The sequence below is a fragment of the Protopterus annectens genome, chromosome 3.part1 (assembly GCF_019279795.1).
Source record: "Protopterus annectens isolate FY-2018-M chromosome 3.part1, PAN1.0, whole genome shotgun sequence".
NCBI lineage: Eukaryota > Metazoa > Chordata > Ceratodontiformes > Protopteridae > Protopterus > Protopterus annectens.
Window position 1 is genome coordinate 495,282,483 of NC_056732.1, and position 23,158 is coordinate 495,305,640.

The 23,158-nt window shown below is 40.9% G+C and overlaps 1 protein-coding gene across 1 annotated transcript in view; it reads right to left on the reverse strand.

Moving 5' to 3' along the window:
• The window catches only part of LOC122797688 (squalene monooxygenase-like), a 1,062,766-nt gene that overhangs the window by 273,101 nt on the left and 766,507 nt on the right, over positions 1-23,158 (reverse strand). The window contains exon 6 of the mRNA XM_044066224.1: positions 12,359-12,454. Coding sequence (XP_043922159.1) covers positions 12,359-12,454 — 96 coding nt within the window. The remainder of the gene's footprint in view (positions 1-12,358; positions 12,455-23,158) is intronic.

Sequence of the window (23,158 nt, forward strand, 5' to 3'; positions counted from 1 at the left end):
TGTTTGGGATGTAAAAGCCAGACTGTCACTGCTATACTGAAGTAGCAGTCATCACACCTATCATTGCGTGCAATGTCACCCTTGACATGTCACTACAAAGGCATATCGTACAACTGTAGCAGCCACACAGGTTCCATGGTACACCAATACACAGTGTATATAACATGTCCTATGGAGTCCATGTCAGGACCATACATATGTAGTCTGTCTCTTAAATGCTTTGGAGGGGATGTGTATGGCTCCATACAGGGAGTAGTCAGTTCCCACTGTGTACCTCCCACGTATCCATGACAGGACTAACACATGTCTCACCTGTTCTACACACCGACAACATCAGCGTGATATACATAGTACATGCTGGAGAGACAGGTATGTAACACAGGGAGTACACCCTACATGAAACAGGGCCCCCATGCATGCAAAGCACACATCTGCTGTGATACACATCATGTGCAGGTTACACATTGGGGATGCAGAACATGACAATCATAACTGGTGTCAGGCAACAATTGGTACTGGACACAGGATATATGTAAATGGGTCATCTCCATCACCACAGGTTGTAGATGTGTTAGTTCTCAAAACCCTGGTGACACTGATCAAGGGTAGTAGACCTTATCACAGACTAAGGATGCATGTGTATGCTGAATGTCACCATTGTCCTTGTTAGCCTGTTATACACATATGAACCTATAGAGCTATGCACGTCTAAAGCTGTACCATGCTGAAGACATTTCTGCTGTGCTGTCATGCCATTCTGTGCTGCTTTATTGCCCCTGTGTATCCACAGGTTATCCCAACAGACTCATGAAACAGAAACAGGTCCATGACACACCTGTCATTGTGTAACTAAACAGCCATTACAACATCATACAACATAAGGTACACAAAAGTATGTGGCATACTCATGATAAATGCCACCATACAGTATTTGTCAGTAACCACTACAAGTGGCATGGCAAACTAACACTGCATTACACAAGTTAATGCTAACTAATATAGTCACCCCGTACATCAGACACATAGCTTCATTTCCCTGCATTGATGGCGAGGATGACAGGGATGTGGCATAGGTATCATCACTTGCATAGGGTGTTGTGTGGGGGTGCAGGAGGCCTAGGCTGGCCCAAATGGTTGACAGCATGTGTGCAAGTCACAAAGGAGAACATGTAAGATGGACCATGGAGAGGTGCCTTGTGTCTGTAGGTAACCTGCATTTTACAGTGGTGTGTGAGTGTGTGCATGTACACAGTCAAGCTCAGTGCTAGCCCTACACATGTGTATATTGGACAGCTTTGGACTGTACATGTTAGAGCTGGCAGTCCACTGTCTCTGGCCCCAAACATGGGAACTGGCTTTGCCAGGAGTTGCACTGGCACCTACATACCCAAGGTTAGAAGCTGTGCTAGTACCTGATGATGACTGCTGTCTGCTGGGGCTATGTCCCCCACGGAACTGCTCAGGGCCACAAGTCCATGGCTTGCCATGTCATGGTATGGACAGCACACTTCCCTATGTAGTGTTGGATGTACTGCCACTATGGGATTGTGATTGTGCACAGCCACATGGACTCTCAGCAGATAGGATTGCTGACCTACATCTACGGGTCTGACCCTCAACTCCAACCAGATGTTCCAGCTTAGACAATGTGTGGTCCAAGACAGATGCTGTCTCAGCCCACCTTCTGTCCACTGCATCAGTGAACCGATCCTGGGTGTCTCCATGTGGTGGAGGCAGTCCCAGATGTCAGACTGTGTCACATCCATAATCCTAAGCATACATCTGGTGTTCTGTTCAGAGTGTGCCTGAGCCTCCATGATGGCCTGAAACATGCACCGAGTGACACATGATGTGACACCTGCAACAGGTGGTGGATGGACAGCAGGCCTCCTACAAGCACCCCTGTCAATCCTCTTGTACGGAATCTCACCAGTTCTCTGGCTATGGCCAATGTCTACATTCACTGGAGCCATAGTAGTCACACTTTCCTGTTCAGTACCCACACATACTCTGTCCAATATCTGTGGCCTCTGGGGACAGGGTATGTGTGGGCATACAGACTATGTGTGAAAACAATGGGGGCAGAAGAGGGATGTCTACCTCTGGGACAGATTCAGCTCCCAACACCCACAACTGTGCCTCACTGTGACCACCATCATCATCAGAGTCTGAAGAGACACTGACATCAGGTTGTGTAGGGGAGAGACACTAACCCCCTGATCACCTGTGATAGGAAAGAAAAAGCAGTACATTAATACCTGCACTATTGTGTACAAAAAATCCACCAAGACTCATAATAATGAAGCCTCACAACTGGCTTAGTGGTCAAACAAATTTATTCTCTGCTTTAGCCCACAAAAGACTTCCTCAGAACAAAATACAAATTCAAGTCAAGACCTTTATAAAAAATCACTTGAAGTAAATTAAGTAAAACTTGACCAGTAATATTTACCTTTTTATTAATCAATATGACATTATACTTGAAAGATCAACACATAAAAACCCAGTACATCTGTCATAACAAATATATGGAAATACACATTTTACTGTCTAATTTATTGACCTTCAACATGTTTTTTTTTAAAAGACATTTTAGATTATTTGCCTCATTGAAACCAGGAGCCTTATCTGCTTTTAACTGTAACTGACAACTGTTTTTTTGTTCAACTACACTCCTGTGATTACCTCCTCTAAGATCCTTAGGTACCTGTTCCAGAATGGAAAATAAAAACATTCTACTCTGTTTACACACAAAATGATGTTTACATAGGGCATTATTCTGGTCCTTAACCATAATAGAATATAAATGTTCCATAACAAAACAGTGTCATGCTTACGAGGAGCAGGACCATGGCCTTGGCCAATACCTGAAGGACCTGTGAAAAGTTGAGGGTAGGGTAATGTCAGCACAACAAGGTAATACATCCATATATCTCACATTTACAGTAGCTACTGTGTTACTTGTTGTATTGGTCACATTCTGAGTATGACAGTATAACTGAGGTTAACCCCCCAAAGAACAAAGACCTGACACCCACATAAAAGTACCTACAGCCTGACACACTGACTGCTACAGTATTACAGTGCTGAACACAGTAAGCTCACCTGCATGCTTCTCAGCTGTGGAAACTGTGGCATCCACCTACATGATGTATGGTATGATGGATGACTGGGAGCTGTTGAGTGTGCCTAGGTTGACCAAGAATTCCTCAGTGGTTGCTCCATTGCAGGTCCTCCATCAGTGATGGCACGATCCCTGGCTGTATCTGCTGCCTTTTGTTGGGCAGCATTTATCATGTCCATTGTGCAGTCTTGAACCTGTTCATATGTCCTAACCTGCTGGCCCATGCCATTCACATCACAGGCAGGGTCTGCCCACAATGTAGCCTGCTGGTCCCTGCTTGTCTCCCCTTGGACAGTAGAATGTGATGATTTTGCCTTAGTCCTTCCAGTATAATTGCATTCTCCACATCTGAGAAGGGTGCATGACATCTATGGTACATAATTCCTGAAAGACAGCAAAAGGAAGCACATTATAAGATCACATATGTGTATGTACACTATGTACAGATACAGCAAGGCCAAAATGGCTGGCACTTTCCACTGCTTACTCACACATGTCATACTACACAGAGTGCAAACAAAGTGTGTGGATACAACTGAGATACTAGCAATAGTCAGATATTCAGATGTTTTGTTTATAAACCCCTATGTCACAAGATGGGTCGCAAACTGGCTCAAAGACAGAACCCACAGAGTGAGAGTTGCTGGAGCCATGTCAGACTCGAAACTGGTCACAAGTGGCATCCCACAGGGTTCTGTCCTGGGACCACTCTTGTTTGGTATATACTTTTCCGAGGTACAGGCAAACGTGGAAGGACTATGGCTCACCAAGTTTGCAGACGACTGCAAACTGGGTGCCACAATCGACTCTCCAACTGACACAAACATCCTTCAAAAAGGTCTCACAGAGACAGATAACTGGTGCCAGCACCATGGCTTAAAGCTAAATGCCAAAAAATGTATAGTCATACCCTTTGGCAAAAACAATGTGCCCACAAATTACCACATAGGCGGAAACCCATTAAGTACAGAGAAAGTTATTAGGGACCTGGGGACCCAAGTTGATAGCAATCTCTCCTTTGAAAACCACATTGCCAAAGTGGTTAGAAAGACCTTCTACATAGCCCACCTCATCATGAAGGGTTTCACATCTAGATCAAGAGAGGTAATCTTGCCCCTTTATTCATCCCTCATCAGGCCCATCATAGAATACAATGCCCCTTTTGGGATGTACCTTACCTGACACCTGCAGCAATTAGAGAGACCCTAAAAGTATCTCACCAAGAGGATCAAGGGTCTCAAACAGATGCCATATGCTGCTCGGTTAAAAACACTCCAGCTCTACTCAGTTGCATACCGCCTACTTCGAGGCGATCTATGCCTGACATACAAAGCTATGTCAAATCCAGAATTAATGGACATGCTCCACCTCAGTAAATCTAAATCCCTTAGTGCCACATGCTCGAGGGACTTGAACCTCAGCACAGAAATAAATAGAACTTGCTGGAGGGACAGGTTCATAACCCAGAGGCTCCCTTCACTCTGGAATAGAATTCCAGTTCATGTGAGGCAGAGCACCTCACTGAATCTCATCAAGAAGAATCTCGATAGGTGGATGGGGGATCGTAGGTTTGTCCCAGGGATTACTCCCGTGTCACTATTAGACAGAGGCACAGTAAACTAAACCTTAAAAAGGGCACAGTATACTCAAATGAAGGGGTGGCGTAAGCCATACAGAATCGGGCTAGGCTTATAATTGCCCCAGGGCAGATAGCCTAGTATGAACCTATGAACCTATGAACCTATTCCCATGTGCGCCATGACAGCTAATGCTGTATTATCATACACGCAACACTTGAGTCTACTGTGGTGTGTCCCCTAAGGGCAACTCCTCAAAAATATGCCATATAAACAATGCCACATGAATAGTAGTGTGCTATTACAACCAATATAAATGGGCAGTCCAACAAGACCAGTGTGCCACAATGACAAAAGGACAATGCACCCTTGATGTTTTGTATGTTCTGTGTAGCTGTAAGACACCAGGAGATCAATGGCATGTTATTATCACAGGTCTAAGACAGGCTTAATGATGTAATCCCTATTTCCTATAAGTCAATTCATCCATCTGAAACCTGTTGTACACAGAAACAGTTACATACCTAATGAAGTGCAATACTCCTGTGTTGACATGTGGTGATTATATAGTTGTCACAAAGGTGTGCTCTGTGTGAGGAAATACTCATACAGAATGGGTACCCATAGCCAGCTGCTTACCTTTTAAACATGCTTCCCATCAGCAGGTGATTGCCTCTAAATCAATCTGTGGGTATGAAATGCTAATTGTATCATCAGCCAATGACATGCAATCACTGTAGAATATATAAGGTCTTCATGTAGATTAGGGCCCCTTTCTAATAAGTTGTGCTGGACATTACTGGGGTGAGGAGACTACATTGTTGCAGATGATAGGTCTGCAGCAGACACCTTTACATAGAGATATGTGTGCTACAGGCTGCAGCTACTGCTGCAGGTAATAGACATAGGCAGATAATGTGAACACTTTGGAGACAACAAGCTGTAGGAGTAATTGTGTGAGCTGTGTCAGCCTTGTTGTAGAACCAGGGCCAGAGTGAGGGTACCCTTTATACTCCAATGAAGGCATGTGTTTAATGTAAGTATGTTAGGCAATGGCATCAATAACAGAGTACTAGACAACATGTTTGTTGTGTTCTTGAGTAAGATGGGGTATAAATATATATATATATATATATATATATATATATATATATATATATATATATAGATATAGATATATATATATATATATATATATATATATATATATATACACACATATATATATCTATAAATATGTCCACCATTTGGGCAACTGCCAGGCCATGTATTACAGTCTGGTAGTAATTTGCAGTGTGTATGAGGGCAGTCCTTGTTACAAGTAGGGACTTCAAATGTGTATGTTCATTGTTCAGCTGTAGTAATCTGCACTGTGACTCTAAAAGGATTGTGTAGTGCACTCTGATATTAGTGGCCCTCATTCGCAGTACCTGAGTTGACATTCTCTGTGAATGCATATTACTGCATGACGTGACAATTTACGCACATATAGTTTTGCTACAGGGATACATAAAGTGTGTTCCTACCTGCAGGCCTGTGACTTCCATCAGTTAAAAGCAGTCAATTCATTTGAAATGCATTGTGTGGCTAAACAGCGCATGACTCAATCATTAATTGCTGGCTTCACAATATTGAAAATTCAGTGCTACACACCACTGGATTTGAACCCAGGACTGTGTGTGGCCAAATGCACTGTTTATGAGGCTTTTAACAGACTGAGCTGCAGCAAGTGTATTTGCAAGATATATGTGCACACATATATGCTGTGATAAACTTGTTCTACATCCATCAGTATGTACAACACTTTATATGGATGTATTTCTGCACCATGGTCCCAGTTGCACATGTATTTTGCCATTAATGCCTTAGCAGGTGTCTCTCTACATGTTGCTGATAAAAGGGCACATTTACCTGCTATCAGAGGTCTCATTTACATCCATTATTATATCTTTGGTTTCTAGTGGTGTGCTATTGCACCAGAGTCCCAGGTAAACTCCCATTTTTTCCATTACTTTTTATTCAAGTTTGCACAGTGTGGCACACAGCTCTGCTGAAGCATGCTTAATGACTGTGACTGGCAATTACTATGTTTTTTTAAAGCATCTGTTTCAAGTAAGATTTGCATGGCATGGCAGGTTAATGCAGTTGTCTACAGGTGCAATCGTCTTGGGCTCAAAGCATGAGACAGGTTTTTATTTTGTAAGTGTGTATTAGAATTTTAAAGACACATATAATCAATATAGTTCTATTTAGCTGAGCTTAGCAAAGAGCTGTGTGCCACTGCACACCGTGCAGCATCGTGCTAAAAAATTTAAAGAAAAGAAAAATGGGGAGATAGAAAAGTGGTGAAATGGGGTGCAAGCTGGGGGAAAAACATAGTGGAAGCCAGGTAAGGATATGCCAGAAGGGTGTAGGAAAGAACCATAGCTATCCATTTATTGTACAGCAACAACTGTGCACTTTGACAGAATTTCTATATGGATTTGAACTCACACCCAGAGAGATGGGTGAGGACAACATAATTGCATTGTCAAGCCAGTTGGACAAAATTATGTGTGTCCAGTGGACACATGGGCAAAATAGAGAGCTATATATGGGGAGATTTTTTTTTTGGGACAGGTGCCCATGTTTATTTTTTTAAGGTGTGAGTGGAATGTTGGTGAAGGGACATAGGTACATGTTGGGGGAGATAAGTTAGGCAGGTGAGGATGCATTTTAACATAGACAAGACAGCAGACAGGGGTGGTGTGTGACACATGAGGGGGTGAACACCTTGGATAGGGGGGGTGTTGTGTAATCCAAGTCCCATGTGCCTACACAAGGCAGCAGTATGCCTCACATCCCCACCCATGGAACTGTTGCCACTGATGCTTCACTGCCCCAAGGGTGGCAGTGGTGGAGAGGCACTGGGCAAGGCTACCCACCAGTTCAGCCAGCATGCCCTCAATGCAGTGCAGGCAGTGGTCAAACCCATGGTAGACTATCTTGGGCACTATGATCGAAAGCTCAGCCAGGATGACAACTCCCCATCTGCCACAGCTCCCAGAGGGGGGGGCTAGAACCGTCCCATGTGGTGGTACTACCTAACACTGCAGGTAGTGTAGGGCAGCAGAGTGGGCACCACTGGTCTGGATTGCATATGTGTTGGGACCCAGTGCCATGGCTGGTTAAGGCAAGGTGGGAGGGATCTGCTGGAAATGGCCTACCTTGAAGTACTGTGGTAAATAAGGTATAGCAGTAAATTATGGTTAGTAATAACCAAATCATTGTTAGTATTAACAGAATGGAACATCATGTTAATTAATCCAAATACATATTCATGTATATCATGTAAAAGACAACATTAAATAACATAACAGTCAGTATGGTAACAGCATGCCAGTAATAATCAAAGCATATGGCCAATAAAACAGTTAATTTAACAAAATATGTTAATATTGAATCATAATAACACATAACAATAATCAACCACATTTTCCAAAATATAGTTAGTTTAACAAATAATGTTAATAGTAGTTCATAATAATATGTAACAATAATAAAAAAATGAAGATAAGGGATGGGGAGAGAGAGAAAAACATTCCATTAGTGACATGCAGATTATATCCCTGAAAACACTCATAATATATGTTCTGCATGTGTATACTCTCAGTTTTTGGTACAGTGACTGCAATTCTTCTATAGCTGATGTAGCACGTACAAATATCTCAAGCTGTTGGCATGGGTCAGTATGTGACAAGCAATGACAAATGCAGGTATACAACTACACAGAACAGTTTCAAATAATGTGGACTTATATAACTACCATGATGTTCTGTAAGTGGATTTGATAATACATTGCATTCCAGATAGTCTTTCTGTGGTAATCCTGTGGCAGAAGGATTACACAGTTTTAATTACAGTACAAGAAATCATGACACTTGAGAGGCATGTTTGTGTACAGTACATAAACTAGGGAGCCATCATGACTTGGCAGGCATGGGAATAGAACACAACAACTGTTACTGCAGGGAAGATCTGCAAATAATGCAATAACTGACTGCAGCAACTTAGTACAGGCATGCAAGGAATACAGCCATACTGGAAATAGACAGATTTATTTAGGAATCAACAATGCTGCTGAACACTTTATTAGTACTGATTTTAAATTTCTGTAAAGTCCACACACAATATCTACTCATAACATGGGCTTCCTCATCCATATACCTTTTGTTCCTGGGGTAAGAGAAAAATGTGAGCATTATGCAACTGATACAGGCCTGGAGATAATCTTGAACCATACTATGAGTTAAGCAACATACGTTACACTGCATTCTTTTTGCATTCTAGATTTATTACAGTGTTGTAATTGACTGCAGTGACAGCAGAACACACATGCATGGCATACAGCTGTACTGCATGTATTAAAACAGCTTTATTTTAGAATCAACAATGCTGGTGAACACTTTTTATTGATATTGCTTTGAAATATCTGTGAAGTCCACACACAATATCTACTCATAACATGGGCCACCTCACCCATACACCTTTTGTTCCTGGGGTGCAGGAAAATGAGAGCATTACTTGACTGGTAATGGCCTGGAGACAACCTTGATCCATGCTATGGGTTTAACCATACATTTTACAGGACTTTTTTTTTTTGCATTCTAGAACTATTACAGTGTTATAATTGACTGCACTGACAGTAGAACACACATGCTTGGAATACAACCATACTGCACATATAAAAACAGATTTATATTAGAATCAGCAATGGTGGTTAACACTTTATTAGTATCACTGATAAAGTACTGTGAATTCCACACACAATATCTGCCCATGGAGTGGGCTACCTCACCCATATACCTTTATTACCTGATGTAGGAGGAACAGAGAGCATTATGTGGCCGATTTTGGCCTGGAGACAGTCTTGGACAGTACTATAAGTTAAGCAATACAGTTTGTAAGCCATTAGTTTTGCATTCTACAGCTATTACATTGTTACACTTGATTGTAGCAACCTTACCAAAGACAATCAATGCATACAGCTCTACTGCAATGGTTATGACAACACAATCCTGTCATACACCGTTTTGCTTACTGTTATTGGTACTGTTTATTGTTTATTGAACTATAGCTCTAATTGCCCATTTTTTGCACTACAGTTTTATGTGCCCATTTATTGTACTACACTTTTTCTTGTGTAAACTTTATTGCAGAAAAAGCTTTATTCTTTCTTGCTTATTGCACTACAGTTAGCGTAATAAATCTGTACTTACCACACTCACAATGCAACCTTGCCAGGCGCCCGGCATGGGAGTCAAAATTGTGAGCCGTCTCAGCTGCAGCTGTTGGGAGAGAAGCACACCATTATGCATACCAGTTTTGCAGACATTCACCTTGCATGTTGATCAGACAGTGGAAAACATACTTACATATTTGTGGGACATTCCCATCTCTTGCTTCTTGGACCCAGGTGTCCAAAGTTCATCTCTTTCTCCTTTTCAGGTCATCATAATGGTGATGACACTGATTACCTGTGCAGGGATACCAGTAGCACTGGTGAGTTCCCTGGCCAAGCAGTATCAGGCCTCCACCTTCCACTCTGAGCCCTGAAAACCACCCTGCATCAGCCCAGGTTCATGGTTCTTTATCAGGAGCCCAACCATGTCCCTGGACTCCTGAAAACTCCATTTTACGAGCACCACCTACCATATCAAAAGTCGATTAAACTCCAATGAATGGTGCAGAATTCCCACCTATTGCTCTTAATATAGGCTGTTTTCCCACCCTTAAATGTCATTGAGCAACATTCAGAAAAGCACCTTATTGCTGAGCAGCGTGCAAACCAGCTAAGCAGAGCTGAACAGCGTGAAAACTCACACAACCATGGTTTTAGCAAAGCTTAGCACTGCACCAGCATTGGTAGCCATTAGCATGTTTATGCAGTGCTTAGCATGGTTGAGCAGTGCTTAGCTAAGCGCAGCAGTGTCATATCTCAACATTTCTTTTATTAAATTAAACAAAAATAGTGCATTAAATTACAGACATGTTTGGCCTGCTATGGACTCAAACCCAGTACCTACTACACATAATGCCTTAACTCTACCCATTTAGCTAATGGATATTATGCAAACTAGTATACCTTCACATATATTACAAGACTACCTGTTAGCATTGCTGAGCACTGCTCTGTGCCACACAAACACACTTAAACACACCTAAAAGTAAATAATTAATTTCATCTGGTTTCTATTTTTAGATGTCTGTATATGGCTATATATGTATAATCACCACTCCACGCAAATGGCATTTCTAAAAAAAAAAAAAAAGAGAAACATTATGTATGCTAATTAATTACATCTGATTATCAAGTTTATAATTTTAGATGTAGGGCAGTTGTCAACTGCACATCTTGACATTGCTGCTCTCCGCTCCGCACAATCATGTAGAAAAATAGCATAAAAAACCCATAAAACTTAAATATTACACATTTAACACAATTCACAGAATTTCAACAGTGGCGTGGTGCATTACAAGGAGCCTCCCCCTGTACATAACATCTGACCAGGCATCCATAGCCATGGGTAGCCTCTATACATCTCCCTACACTGATTCATTATCCTTTTCCTATGCTCACCTCGGCAGTGTGCCATCATTAATATGCATGACATGCTGCCAAGGGGGAACTGTTGTCATGTACAACGATACATTCCATATAGGCTCTACATGGTGCCAGCATGGTGTTTATTAAATCCTGAGTACATGTTCTTCAGTTTGTATTACAGTTTGTCATGGAGCTTTTCACCTGAGTCTTCCACTAAAATGGAATTTGGCATTGTCAAGGCATCACATATATCAAAGGAAGGATAACAATTTATCAGAATAGTAGCACTCCTGTTCATGACACCAAAATCATCCATTCTGGTATAATTTCATTCTAACTGAAGTAGTTCAACATGGCATGTCAAATTTGCTGGCACTTCAGTATAGGTACATACTGTTTCTCCTCCATCTGTGGCATCACCATTACCTTTTGTGCATGCACTGCTGAAAACAAGGGAGCAGAACATCAGCAAAGCCTGAGATACATTTTATCTAACATGTAACAGCTGCTTTTTGTAGCTGACTTTTAATAGAATAGAGAAACATGCTTCCTCTGAGGCCTGATGGCCTGCAGGCTCTCATCTACCTAACCTGTGCTGTGGAACAGAGCTAGTAAAACAAAGTCCACCAGGAGTGGTGTATCCAAAAAGAAAACAGAAGGAGAGGTGTGTCTATAGGAAGATATACCCTAGAAGATAAGATGTTGAAGGCTAACTAGGAATGGAATGCATATGAAATAAAGTTGCTATTAGGAACTTACTATGTCACTAAACAACTGCGATATGATAACGCATCTGTTAGTAATTCCATCAGTAAGGTATGAAATACTTTACCTGGCTATCATACATATTAGTAAGTCAAAAACACTTCATGCTAAGTCAAAAACACTTCATGCTAATCACCTGTATTATCATACATTAGATGGAATGCTTGTGTGAGTTATGTCTGCATATAGAATGCATGAGTCTATTATTTATATGCATTTTATTTTTGCCAACTAATTCTTGTAAAATGCTGATACAGTAGACATGCTGCTAAGAAGGTGCCTAAGTCCTTTCTCTCACTACCTTACCTGGTTTGTTGACAGCCACAGCAGGTAAGTACCTTGCAGGTATAATCTTTAAGTGTTCATTCTGCAGTGCTGTGAGTAAGGGGTCTTTTAGCACTTCTGTCAAATAGAAATATGATGGTTATTAAGTGAAACTACTAAGATATGTGATATAATGCAAAGAAACATTTTGATAGTGTTTAGAAAATAATAATTTCTGCATCATAAGAATACTCTTTATTGTAGTTATTATTAGAAAATTGGTGGACCAGTTTTAACACATTTTCTGGGACAGTGGTGCAGTGGTTACAGTAGATTCCTCATGGTTCTTGGCATACCCTCCCTATGTCTGCATGGAATTTCAGCAGTCACTGTGGTTTTCTCCCACATCTCAAAGATAAGGAAGGTCAATCAGAAATGTTCATATGGCCCCCAAAGTGATAGCACCCTGAGACTGATGCAAGTTTCATTCAGGTCTGGGTCTTTCTTTCTACCTAATGCTTATTGGAGTAGGCAGAGGCTCCTTGCATCAGTTGAACTGCATAATGTCTGGATTAAAAAAGAATGGATGGCTGGATAAAGAACATGCTACCTCTGTTACTCCTAACTCTATCGTAAATGCAGTTTTTTGCCACATTGCAATGCTTGTATCAACAGCCTGGGTGAAACAACAGCTACTACACATGGAAACCAGTTTTTAACATTTTGCATCTGCCTGATAAAGCAATTAAGTTTAAGATAAGAGGCACTTGTTTTATCCATTTTGTATTTAATTCAGTCATTAACTGGGTAAGTTTACTGCATGCACATGTCCCTTTTTATGGGTAACTGAGAGCACTGTCTGGTTAAATGACTTGTTCAGTTATATAGTAGGGAATGGAGGTGGATGTACTTAAACCTTGTGTACTGGGCTACAGGAAGCAGTGCATTGATAGCTTAGAACCTCAATCCTCTGCATTAATTGTCAGATATACAACCTTATTTTGAGAGACTGCTAACAAACAAACACAAACAAGAAGAACCTAAATTTCCTGACTAATTTTACCAAGCATTAGAACAACATTGTCCAGTACATGTTGGGGCCTTGAGTCTTTGGACAAAGAATATACAAATTGCTATTGTTGCATAATCAATTGTTCATCTCAACCTATAATCTCTCAAGAGGATGTTTTAACTAGGAGATAATGCATATTTGTGTTATTTGTAATGGAACATGATTAACTGGATGAAAATGTCTGTTGACAGATATTACCTTATGGCCTTAAGTAAAATGTCTATGGTAAGAAAAGAGGTAGAAGCTCATAGCTTCTTACCAAGCTTATGGCAAAGGAAACCATTAAGAAGCTCAGTTGCAACACTCAATTTTTGTGGGAGATTAATAGGATCCACATTTTTTGCAGATTTTTTTCATGTGTCCCAGGATAAAATTTGTGATAATCCATCAGTTCAAGAGTCATTTTCAAAGTTGCCAGGGGGTACTGTGTTTGATATGTGACAAGAACCTGTTCCAAAAATGGGCATTAAGTCAGGCTAGGTGCCTGGTATGCCAGCTGCAATTGTTATTGTGGCAATGTATGTTTAGATATGTAAACTGGGTGTTTGCTTTACCACTGGTTCTATTTATGTGAAGGAATTCAAAGAGTGTCAGGTCATTCATAGCAGTGAGGAGATTCAGGTTGAAGAGATGATAGATGAGTTTGATACTAGGGGCCTTAGTGCTTTTCAGTAGTCATCTAGGGATATTGTCAGAACCTATGAAACTGGTATGTCTAACTTTGGTGTCCAGAGTGATTTCAGGAGGGAATACAACAGGGGAATGAAAGGGTAGAGGGAAGGGGAGGGATGCATGAAATTGGAAGAGAATTTGTCCACAAGAATATTAGCAATGTCCTTGGGGGGTCAGAGAAGGCGGTACCATCAGATATAAGTTCAGTGAATATTTGTTGTCTACTCCTAAGCTTCCTAATATAGCTAACGAAGATCTTATGGCTGTGTTGAATTATTTGCAACCAGAAGCTCATAGTCAGCCTTGTAATTCCTACCAGAATACTTGAAGGACTACCTGCCACTTTCAGATTCTTTTATAATGAAGTGGTGATTTTTTATGCATGGTTAGGAACTTCTTTCTTTTTGTTACAGAGGCTGCTGATGGGGAGTTCCACCATATGGGTTTAGGTTTTAATCAGGCATTTTTGCTTGCATCAGATGGTTGTGGTTGCCTCATCACATCTATCTAACAGGAAATAAAACTCAAAGGAGTAGCTAGCAAGTACATGGTTTGCTTAGGGGCTATACCATCTGTGATTATCAATAAAATTGGTAAATAATGTAGATGGGCTGAGAAACTGGTTTTCATGGAGAAGGTCACAGCCAGAGTAGTAATCTGCACATGTAGCATCCAGAGACCTCTCTTGAAAAATATCTGTTCCCTGATCTGGTACTTCTCCACTCCAACTTGAGGAGCAAGGACCACTCTTCCTGATCTACCCCGTCAGCTGTAAGCTATTGCATGCAGTCCAGATATTACACACTGCTGGTTTCCTTTCCTTAATATCTGGAAAAATTGCAGCGATTAGGTAGCTGCACAGAATGAGAATGGCGTGCCTAACAGAGTGCCAAGGTGAGTATGCATCCCTTAGAATGTACAGCTTTTAATATTAAAAGTATAGATTCAGTTTCATACAGTATACTTTTCAGAAATCACAGTCACTTCTGTGATAATTTCCATAGTTCAAAGGTAGCAATATGACTAATAAATGTTATTAGAGTCAGTGTGAATGCTTTTTGCTATATACTTGGACAAGTAGCTCAAGATCTTAAAGCAGTGTGCTTCCCACATTAAGGTGATTTAAACTAGGAAAGACACCACAGCTGTGAGTCTTGTGAGTTACACAGAAATTAAATTTTCTGTCACCCTTACACCCTGGTGCAGATGTGTTTTTAAACTCTGCTGTCTTTCTAGTTGCATGTCCCTTATCTCAGTTTGACCACATTTTTCCTTACCTCTCATCTTGGCTAGAGTAAGAAGAAAAGTATAATTTTGTGACATGCCTCCTTTTCATCTATTTAAATGTATTGGCCATCCCATTGAACAGAACCAGAATACAAACTGCCCACCCCTTCCAATCTATTGTGCTGTTTTAAAATTAGTTGCTCTCTACTTAAATAGCAAAAGCATAAGTTACATCTCTTTCATATCCAGCTGCTTAGTGCACACTGCAGCTCTTATGATATTAACTAATTTTTTCCATCTTACCTTTAAAATATGCAACATCTAGACCAAAAACAAGTATTGGAGACCCTGTATTCTGCTTCTCAGTAGTTATATTGAAATTAGTGCCTCTTGTGTGCTCCTGGTGAGAGAAGGAGCATAGAGACATCAATTTCTGTAGACTGCTGAGCACTAGAAAGCCTGATAACTGCTTCATAGGTCCCAGCGCAGAATATGTGCTTATATTTTGCTCCTGGTGAGAGAAGAAGCAGAGTGCATTGATTCCTGACTGTTTCTGATTTGGCAGTGAGTGTTTGTGTTGTACTTTCCTGACTGGTCAGGTTGCTATTTAAAGCATCTACCAGAATAAATCTCCAACAAGCCTACAGACCCTTGTATCATCTGGGACAAGATTGTTGATCACCAAACAGCCTGTAGCCTGCCTCTCAGCTTGGGATTGGTGCTGCTGTTTTGCTTCTGGTGAATGGAGAAGCAAAGTTGCATTGTATCCCAGCAGTGTGAAGCTGTAGTGAGACCATCACTAGCAGTAGCTATGCAGTAGCCATTCAGGTAAATCTCCGCTTTTCATTATTCTTGACAAAGCTAATTCTTTATTTTCTGAAGTACTGCTTGATTTGCTGCTGTCTAACCTTACTTTAGAATATCTCCCTAAATACTTCATCAAGGCCTACTTATTAGTTTCCCCTCAAATGTTTGGCAGTGCCCTGTAGATGTAGACACCTTGAGTTGACATTTTTCCTGTAAAAGCACCCTTGAAATTTCACCATTACCTAGTTCCACACAGGGTAACTAGTTTGCAGTGACAAGCAGTGCAAAAATAGTTGCAAACCAGATACTCCTGACATTAATTTATGAGCTCTCACTGCAACTGTCTCATCAATAAAAAAGGGCCTGTTGCCATGAATATGAACTTTCCCACTATCTCTGTTGCCAGCTTGGTAGATATGGGCACCCTGAGGCAATGTAGAAACTGCCTCTTTTTTACTGATAACCAGTTAATTCTCAAACAAACTGATATGGTATCTGAGAGATGTATTTACACAATGTCACTGGAGACAAAGCTCTCACATAAAAGTACTCCTAACGTCAATAAGGTTGTCAGTAGTACACACACTGCACCCATTACAGACAATTCAAAGCAGACATATAGACCAACATATGCTGAGGCACTTAAATGTAACATTCCTAAACCCAAAGACCTCCTAGATGAAGTACACATAACAAACAACCTCAACAAATCTGAATACATTCTTTCAAAACAACACCTGCATCAACACATAGAGCCACATCCCATGGAGTCTCTACTTCCAAGCCCATAAGGCAAGCCACCACAGAATCCAGCATTCTAGACATTGCAGACTCCATTGTGAGACACATTGATGTCACTGTCACCAGGCTGAGTAAGGACAAAAACTCATGGTCAGTTGCTTATCAGGGCCAGGATCTGGCACATTATGCATGTACTCAGGTCAGTAGACCATAAGTACAAATATGACTTAGCATTAGTCCAGTGGATGTAAATGACCTGAGATCTACCTCCTTGAACTATATGAAGAGTGACATCATGGAGCTGTAGGAATGTGTATCCCAGGCTAATATGAGCCTAGCACTAACATTTTATCTTCTCCAAGGATGATGCCACAATATGAACAAAAGATGACTGACTTTAATAATTGGCTTAGTTTCTGGTGTTATTCTAAGGGGGTGCAATATTTGCCAGCATGGAAGGAGATGGTAAACAGATCACACTGCTTTGCAAGGGAGGGTCTGCACTTTTTCACTCTAGGCTTTCAAATATTACCTAAAACACTGCTGTCCCCCACAGTCCATTTTTAGGCAATGTCAAACTGAAAGTATTTTTGAGATAACAAATCCAAACCAAGAAAATCTAAAGGTGTTACTGCTCAGAACTCCACTACCTACAAGCTCTTCTTACCTTAGAGAATGCTGATGTCTGTGCAGTGACTGAGACACTGTTTAAAGCCACAGAGAGCACACCAGTAGTGCAAGGCTGTAATGCCTTCCACACATTTAGACCAGCTGCTACAGAGACAGGAGCTAAAGATGGAGCTGTCCTGATTTACGTAAAAAATAAATATCTCAAGGTTGGTCAAACAGGACAAGGCACTTGAGCTTCTCCATGTTTAAATCACCACAAGCAAAATCTCAGACCACTTCCTTGCAAGTTGTAGGTCCCACTCTATGACCAAGAAAACCCATAACATGTAGTAAAACATACTGGAAACACTCACCATCCAACCCAATGCCATATCCATAGGCGACTTTAATTACCTCATTATTAATTGGGAATCCTATATGACACCAAACATACAGGCACAGAGATTCCTGGATTTTGTAAACACAAACTGCCTGGACCAGATTGTACCAGGGGTACAAGTATACTGGATCTGGTCCTCAATAATATAGGAGAGTGCTGCACACCACCTAGTATAAAGTCTTCTCTGATAAAGTCAGGCCACAAAATGATCTCCTTTGAAGCAAAAATACAGCATGGTACCCCAGCTAACGCTATACTATTAAGTGTTAACCTGACAGAATATTAAGCCCCCATAAACCCTGTGAACACTGTTGCCTTTGTAGAACTGTTCATAGAAGCCATATGCAAACATGTTAATAGCTACATACATGCAGCAATACCCACCGGAAGAAGTGCAGGACTAACTCAAAAAACAAGCCACCCTGGTGGAATCACAACATCCATAGGATGTATAACAAAGGGAAGAAAAGCATGGCAAAAATTTAGAAGGTGCAGCACCCAGCAGGATAAACACACTCTTGTCAAACTAAACAAAAATTCAGGGGGTAAATAAAGTCTACCAAAGCCAAATTTGAGGTATATTTTGCCTTCCAGGCCAAGGACAACCACAAGGCATTCTTTAGGTATATCCACAACCTCAAAGGCAATAATAAATTGTGTGGAGAGCTCATTGTTAATGGAGCCATGTATACTGAACCAGAAGATATAGAAAACCTGCTGGCAAGCAAATTCAGCTCCACCTTTACTGCTCTCTCCCCATCAACCTCTTCTCAAATATAACTCCCCCTACTATCTCTAAGGAACAGGTCCTTAATGTTTTCGCTAAGGCCAAGAACGATGCATCAGTGGGCACAGATAATATCCCAGGATGCCTTATGAATAGCATGAAACATGACCTTTCAGGCCCTCTATAATTGCTATTTAACTGTAGCCACCCAACAAGGCTTGTGCCTCATGAATGGGAGAACAGCAACAGTCATCCTGCAGCACAAAGGTGGGCCATCTACAAACCCTGGAAACTACAGACCCATAAGTGTCACTAGTCCTATTTGAAAAGTTGTGCAAAGAATTAGCATAGACATGATCATTTATGATATAGGAAACCTCCAGACACTGGACCCAACTCAATTTGCTTTTGTCAAGGGCAGGTCATGCTTACTCAACCTGGTGGACTTCTTCAAAAAGGTCACCAAGGCAATGGATTAGTGCAAAATTGTCACACTGCCTACTTTGACCTATTCAAGTCATTTGACACAATACCTCACTTCCCCGCTTGGGCATTGTTGAGAAACTAAAGAGGTTGGGTATAAACCCTTATGTAAGCCAGTGGATAGCCAGCTGGCTCACAGACAGAACCCAGGACATTAAAATTAAGGAGTCTTCCTCTACAAATAGGCCAGTCACAAGTGGAGTCCCTCAGAGAGCAATCCAAGGACAGCTTCTTTTTTCCATTGACTTTGTTGAAGTCAATGCCAAAATCAGTGGCCTCTGTCTGACTAAATTTGCAGTTAATTGCAAATTAGGTGCAATCATAGAATTTCCCACTGACACAAATTTCTCAAGGAAGGGTTGACACAGCCAAATACCTGGTGTCAGAGCTATGGACTAAAAATAAATGCCAAGAAATGCTTAATAGTATCCTTCAAGAAGCTATCCATCCCTGTTAACTATTGTACTGACAACACAGGTCTATATCACATCACTGAAAACACTACTCAGTGAACACCTATTCATTGGCCATAAAACAACAAACTCTCCTTTCATCAGACTGACACATTTTCAAAAAGCTTCCCAGGGCAAATAGTTAGTCCAACATGCTGACCAACACACACACAGTGCAGTATATCAACCCACCAAAGTGGAGGCCTATGCCACCCACACCCACCCTACTTATATATACCAACTCTGAGATTGCACTACAATGGGGAAAAGGGCAATCTCAGAATGTTGGACAGCTAATTTTTTGCCCTTGTAAATCCGTTCACTGATATGAACATTCAATAAAAAGGTGTTTGCTGTTTTGGTGTCAATGAATAGGTGTTCGCTGTTTTGGTGTCAATGAATAGGTGTTCACTTAATAGTGTTTTTGATGATATGATATAGACCCTGACAGCACACACCCTTAAGAGTTGACCAACTAGTCAGTGACTTGGTGAAATCACATCATTGAAAACACTATTCAGCGAACACCTATATATTGATCCCAAAGCAAACTCTCCTTTCATCGAACTGATACATCATCAAAAATTTTCCCAGGGCAAATAGTTAGCTGTCCAACATGCTGACCAACACACACAGTGCAGTATATCAACCCACCAAAGTAGAGGACTATGCCATCCACACCCCCCTACTTATATATACCAACTCCGAGATCGCACTACAGTGGGGAAAAGGGCAATCTCAGAATGCTGGACAGCTAGCTCTTTGCCCTAGTAAATATGTTCGCAGATGTGAATGTTCAACAAAAGGGTGTTCACTGTTTTGGGGTCAATTAATAGGTGTTCACTGAATAGCTTATTTGATGATATGATATACACCTTGACAACACACACCCTTAAGAGTTCACCAACTAATCACTGACTTGGTGACATACATAGACAGTAATTCAGCCTTTGACCATCATGTGTCTGCAGTAGTCAGGAAATGATCCTATGTTGTGCAACCTATAAACAAAGGTATGGCACCTAGGTCTGAGGAGGGCATTGCTCCATTGTATTTGGCATCCACCACACCTATCACTGAGTACAATGCCTCCTTTGGTATGTTTCTACCCAGGCGTATCCAACAACTGGAAGATCCACAGAAGTTCCTCATTAAAAGAATATATGGCATAGGTAACATGTCCTATGTAGACTGCCTCAAGCCCTAATTATTGTATTCTATCTCCTATGGGCTGTTGAGAGGAGATATATGCCTGGCATACAAGGCATTTACAGACCCCACCCTGATGGACCTTCTGCATATCCACAAAACAAACAGCACTAGAATTACCCATTTTAAAACTTAAACCTTGCCTGTAATATAAATAGGACCTATTGAAGAGACAGATATGTACCCAGAGACCACCCCTTCTCTGGAACAGGCTCCCCATCGATGTGAATCAGAGTTCCTCCCAAACCCAATTCAAATGTAACTTGGACAACTGGATGGGGAACAGGAAATTCAAACCTGGTTTGGCATCTATAACTCTAATGGAGACTGGTAGCCTATAAATAGTTCATCTCCTAGGCCCCTGCTTCTAAATGTTTCATCTACCAAGCCCTTGCTTGCACTTTCCAAAGGTACCAGAACTTGTCAGAGATTTGGAATGCATGGTTAAGCTTAAAAAACCCTTATGGTCATTAGCCTAGTACACACCTATGAACATATACCTGTGGGTTAATTTTCCCCATTGTGTGTTCTGATATTTTTTTGACTGAAGTGTCTGTCTCATTATAATAACTACATTAGAAGTGGGAAATATGGATGAGAAAAATCTATTTTGGGTGTATAGACATTACAGTCATGGACACCATTTGTCAATACACTTCTTTTCCTTGCTTATAGTACCTATGAGGGGAATGTATATCTGCACATTTTTTATTTGTATATATACATTTGTCTCAGATGTTCCATTACTGAGTCTTGGACTACAGACTCCCATTGGTTTGTCCAAGAAACTCATTGCATTAAATCCTTCCCATTCAGAATGCAGGTGATGGTGGTTATGGGTTTAGGTATTTCTCTCACTTGTCAATGCTAACAAGCTTGTTAAACTAAGAAATATGTTTGCTGCTCATTCAAATATATTAGGTGTTATTTAATTATAAGTACAGCTCAGCTTTATTTGTCATTGTATTTGTTCTTCTCTCTCTCCTCCACCCTCATTTTCACTATCTTTTCTATTACATACTTTTGTTTTGCTTATTATTTTGTTTCTCTCCATTTATTTTACAGTATTAAATGCTTCCAGCTCCCCACAGATGGCAGCTGCAGCAGCATCACCACCATACTCACCTACAATGTCTAGGTCCCAGTCTGCAACAGTCATTTCTACACATCCTGCCCTACTTGCACTGATCACTACAAGCCTTACACTGCATAATGGGACTGTAGTGCTTGCTGGTAGCAGTTCCCGTAGAGGTGATACCTTTGTCTCCCATTGACAGCTGCAGACATTGTGGGACAGATAATTGACAGGAGCATAGATGCCTGAGTTGGTCATATGCAGAACCTCGTTCAGTGACTCAATGAGTTCATCTATGTCCGGCACTCACTGTTTCCACTATCTAAGACAGGCACAGTAGTGACAGTACCCAGGGTTGTAATCTCCCACTGGCAGGGACTGCAAAAGCAGAACCCCATCATATCCTACACCTACATTCACCTATTTTTCCTTCCATTATTTATCATTGCTCATCCCAGTTGATTGTACAAACCCCCATCACTACTGTTTTTCCTGGGTCTATATTACAAACGTGAAAAACCGTATGAGCGAATACAAAGACGTTGACACGTATTTCGCGAAGTATGGAAATCCCGAACATACAAAACCGCAAATTCCAAAATGTTGAATTGTTTTGGTTGGACCATCTGCAGTATAGCTCCGTAAGGTAAGTGTGCGATAGACAGGACTTTTGTGTTAGGATTTGGGTTAAGGTAAGTGTATAGATAGGTAATGTATGTAAGGTTTAGTGCAGTGTTAGAAGTAGGGTTATTTTAAGTGTATGTATGTTTATTGTTTATTTTGTTTGGGTGTATTTCTGTAGGGGAAGTGTGCGGTAGTTACAGACCTTAGGGTTAGGGAGGAGTTAAGGATAGTGCATAGATAGTTGTGTATGTGGGGTTTAGTGCAGTGTTGGAGGTAGGGTTTTGTTAACTGTATGTATGTGGATTATTTATTTTGTTTGGGTGTATGACTGTAGGGGACGTGTGTGGTAGTTACGGTCCTTAGGGTTAGGGAGGGGTTAAGGATAGTGCATAGTTAGTTGTGTATGTGGGATTTAGTGTAGGGTTAGAGGTAGGGTTTTGGTGGTTTACCTTAGGTTAAAAGTAGGGTTTGGTTAGTTTATGTGTGTGGTTTATTTATTTTTTTTCGGTAGCTAGTATGTAGCGGGTGGTGGGGTTGGCTGACTATGACAGTTCGATATTTTTTTTTTTGCGGTTTAGTGTGTTCAGGATTTTCGCAGTTTGCGGTATAGGTGTTGACATTTAGGTATTCGGGAATAGGGTTTTTCACTTTGGTAATATAAACCCATTTTTCCTCTAACTGAAATCTCCTTCACCATTGTGTTCCCCATCCCTCATTGTGTAAACACAAAAATGTCAGTCTTAT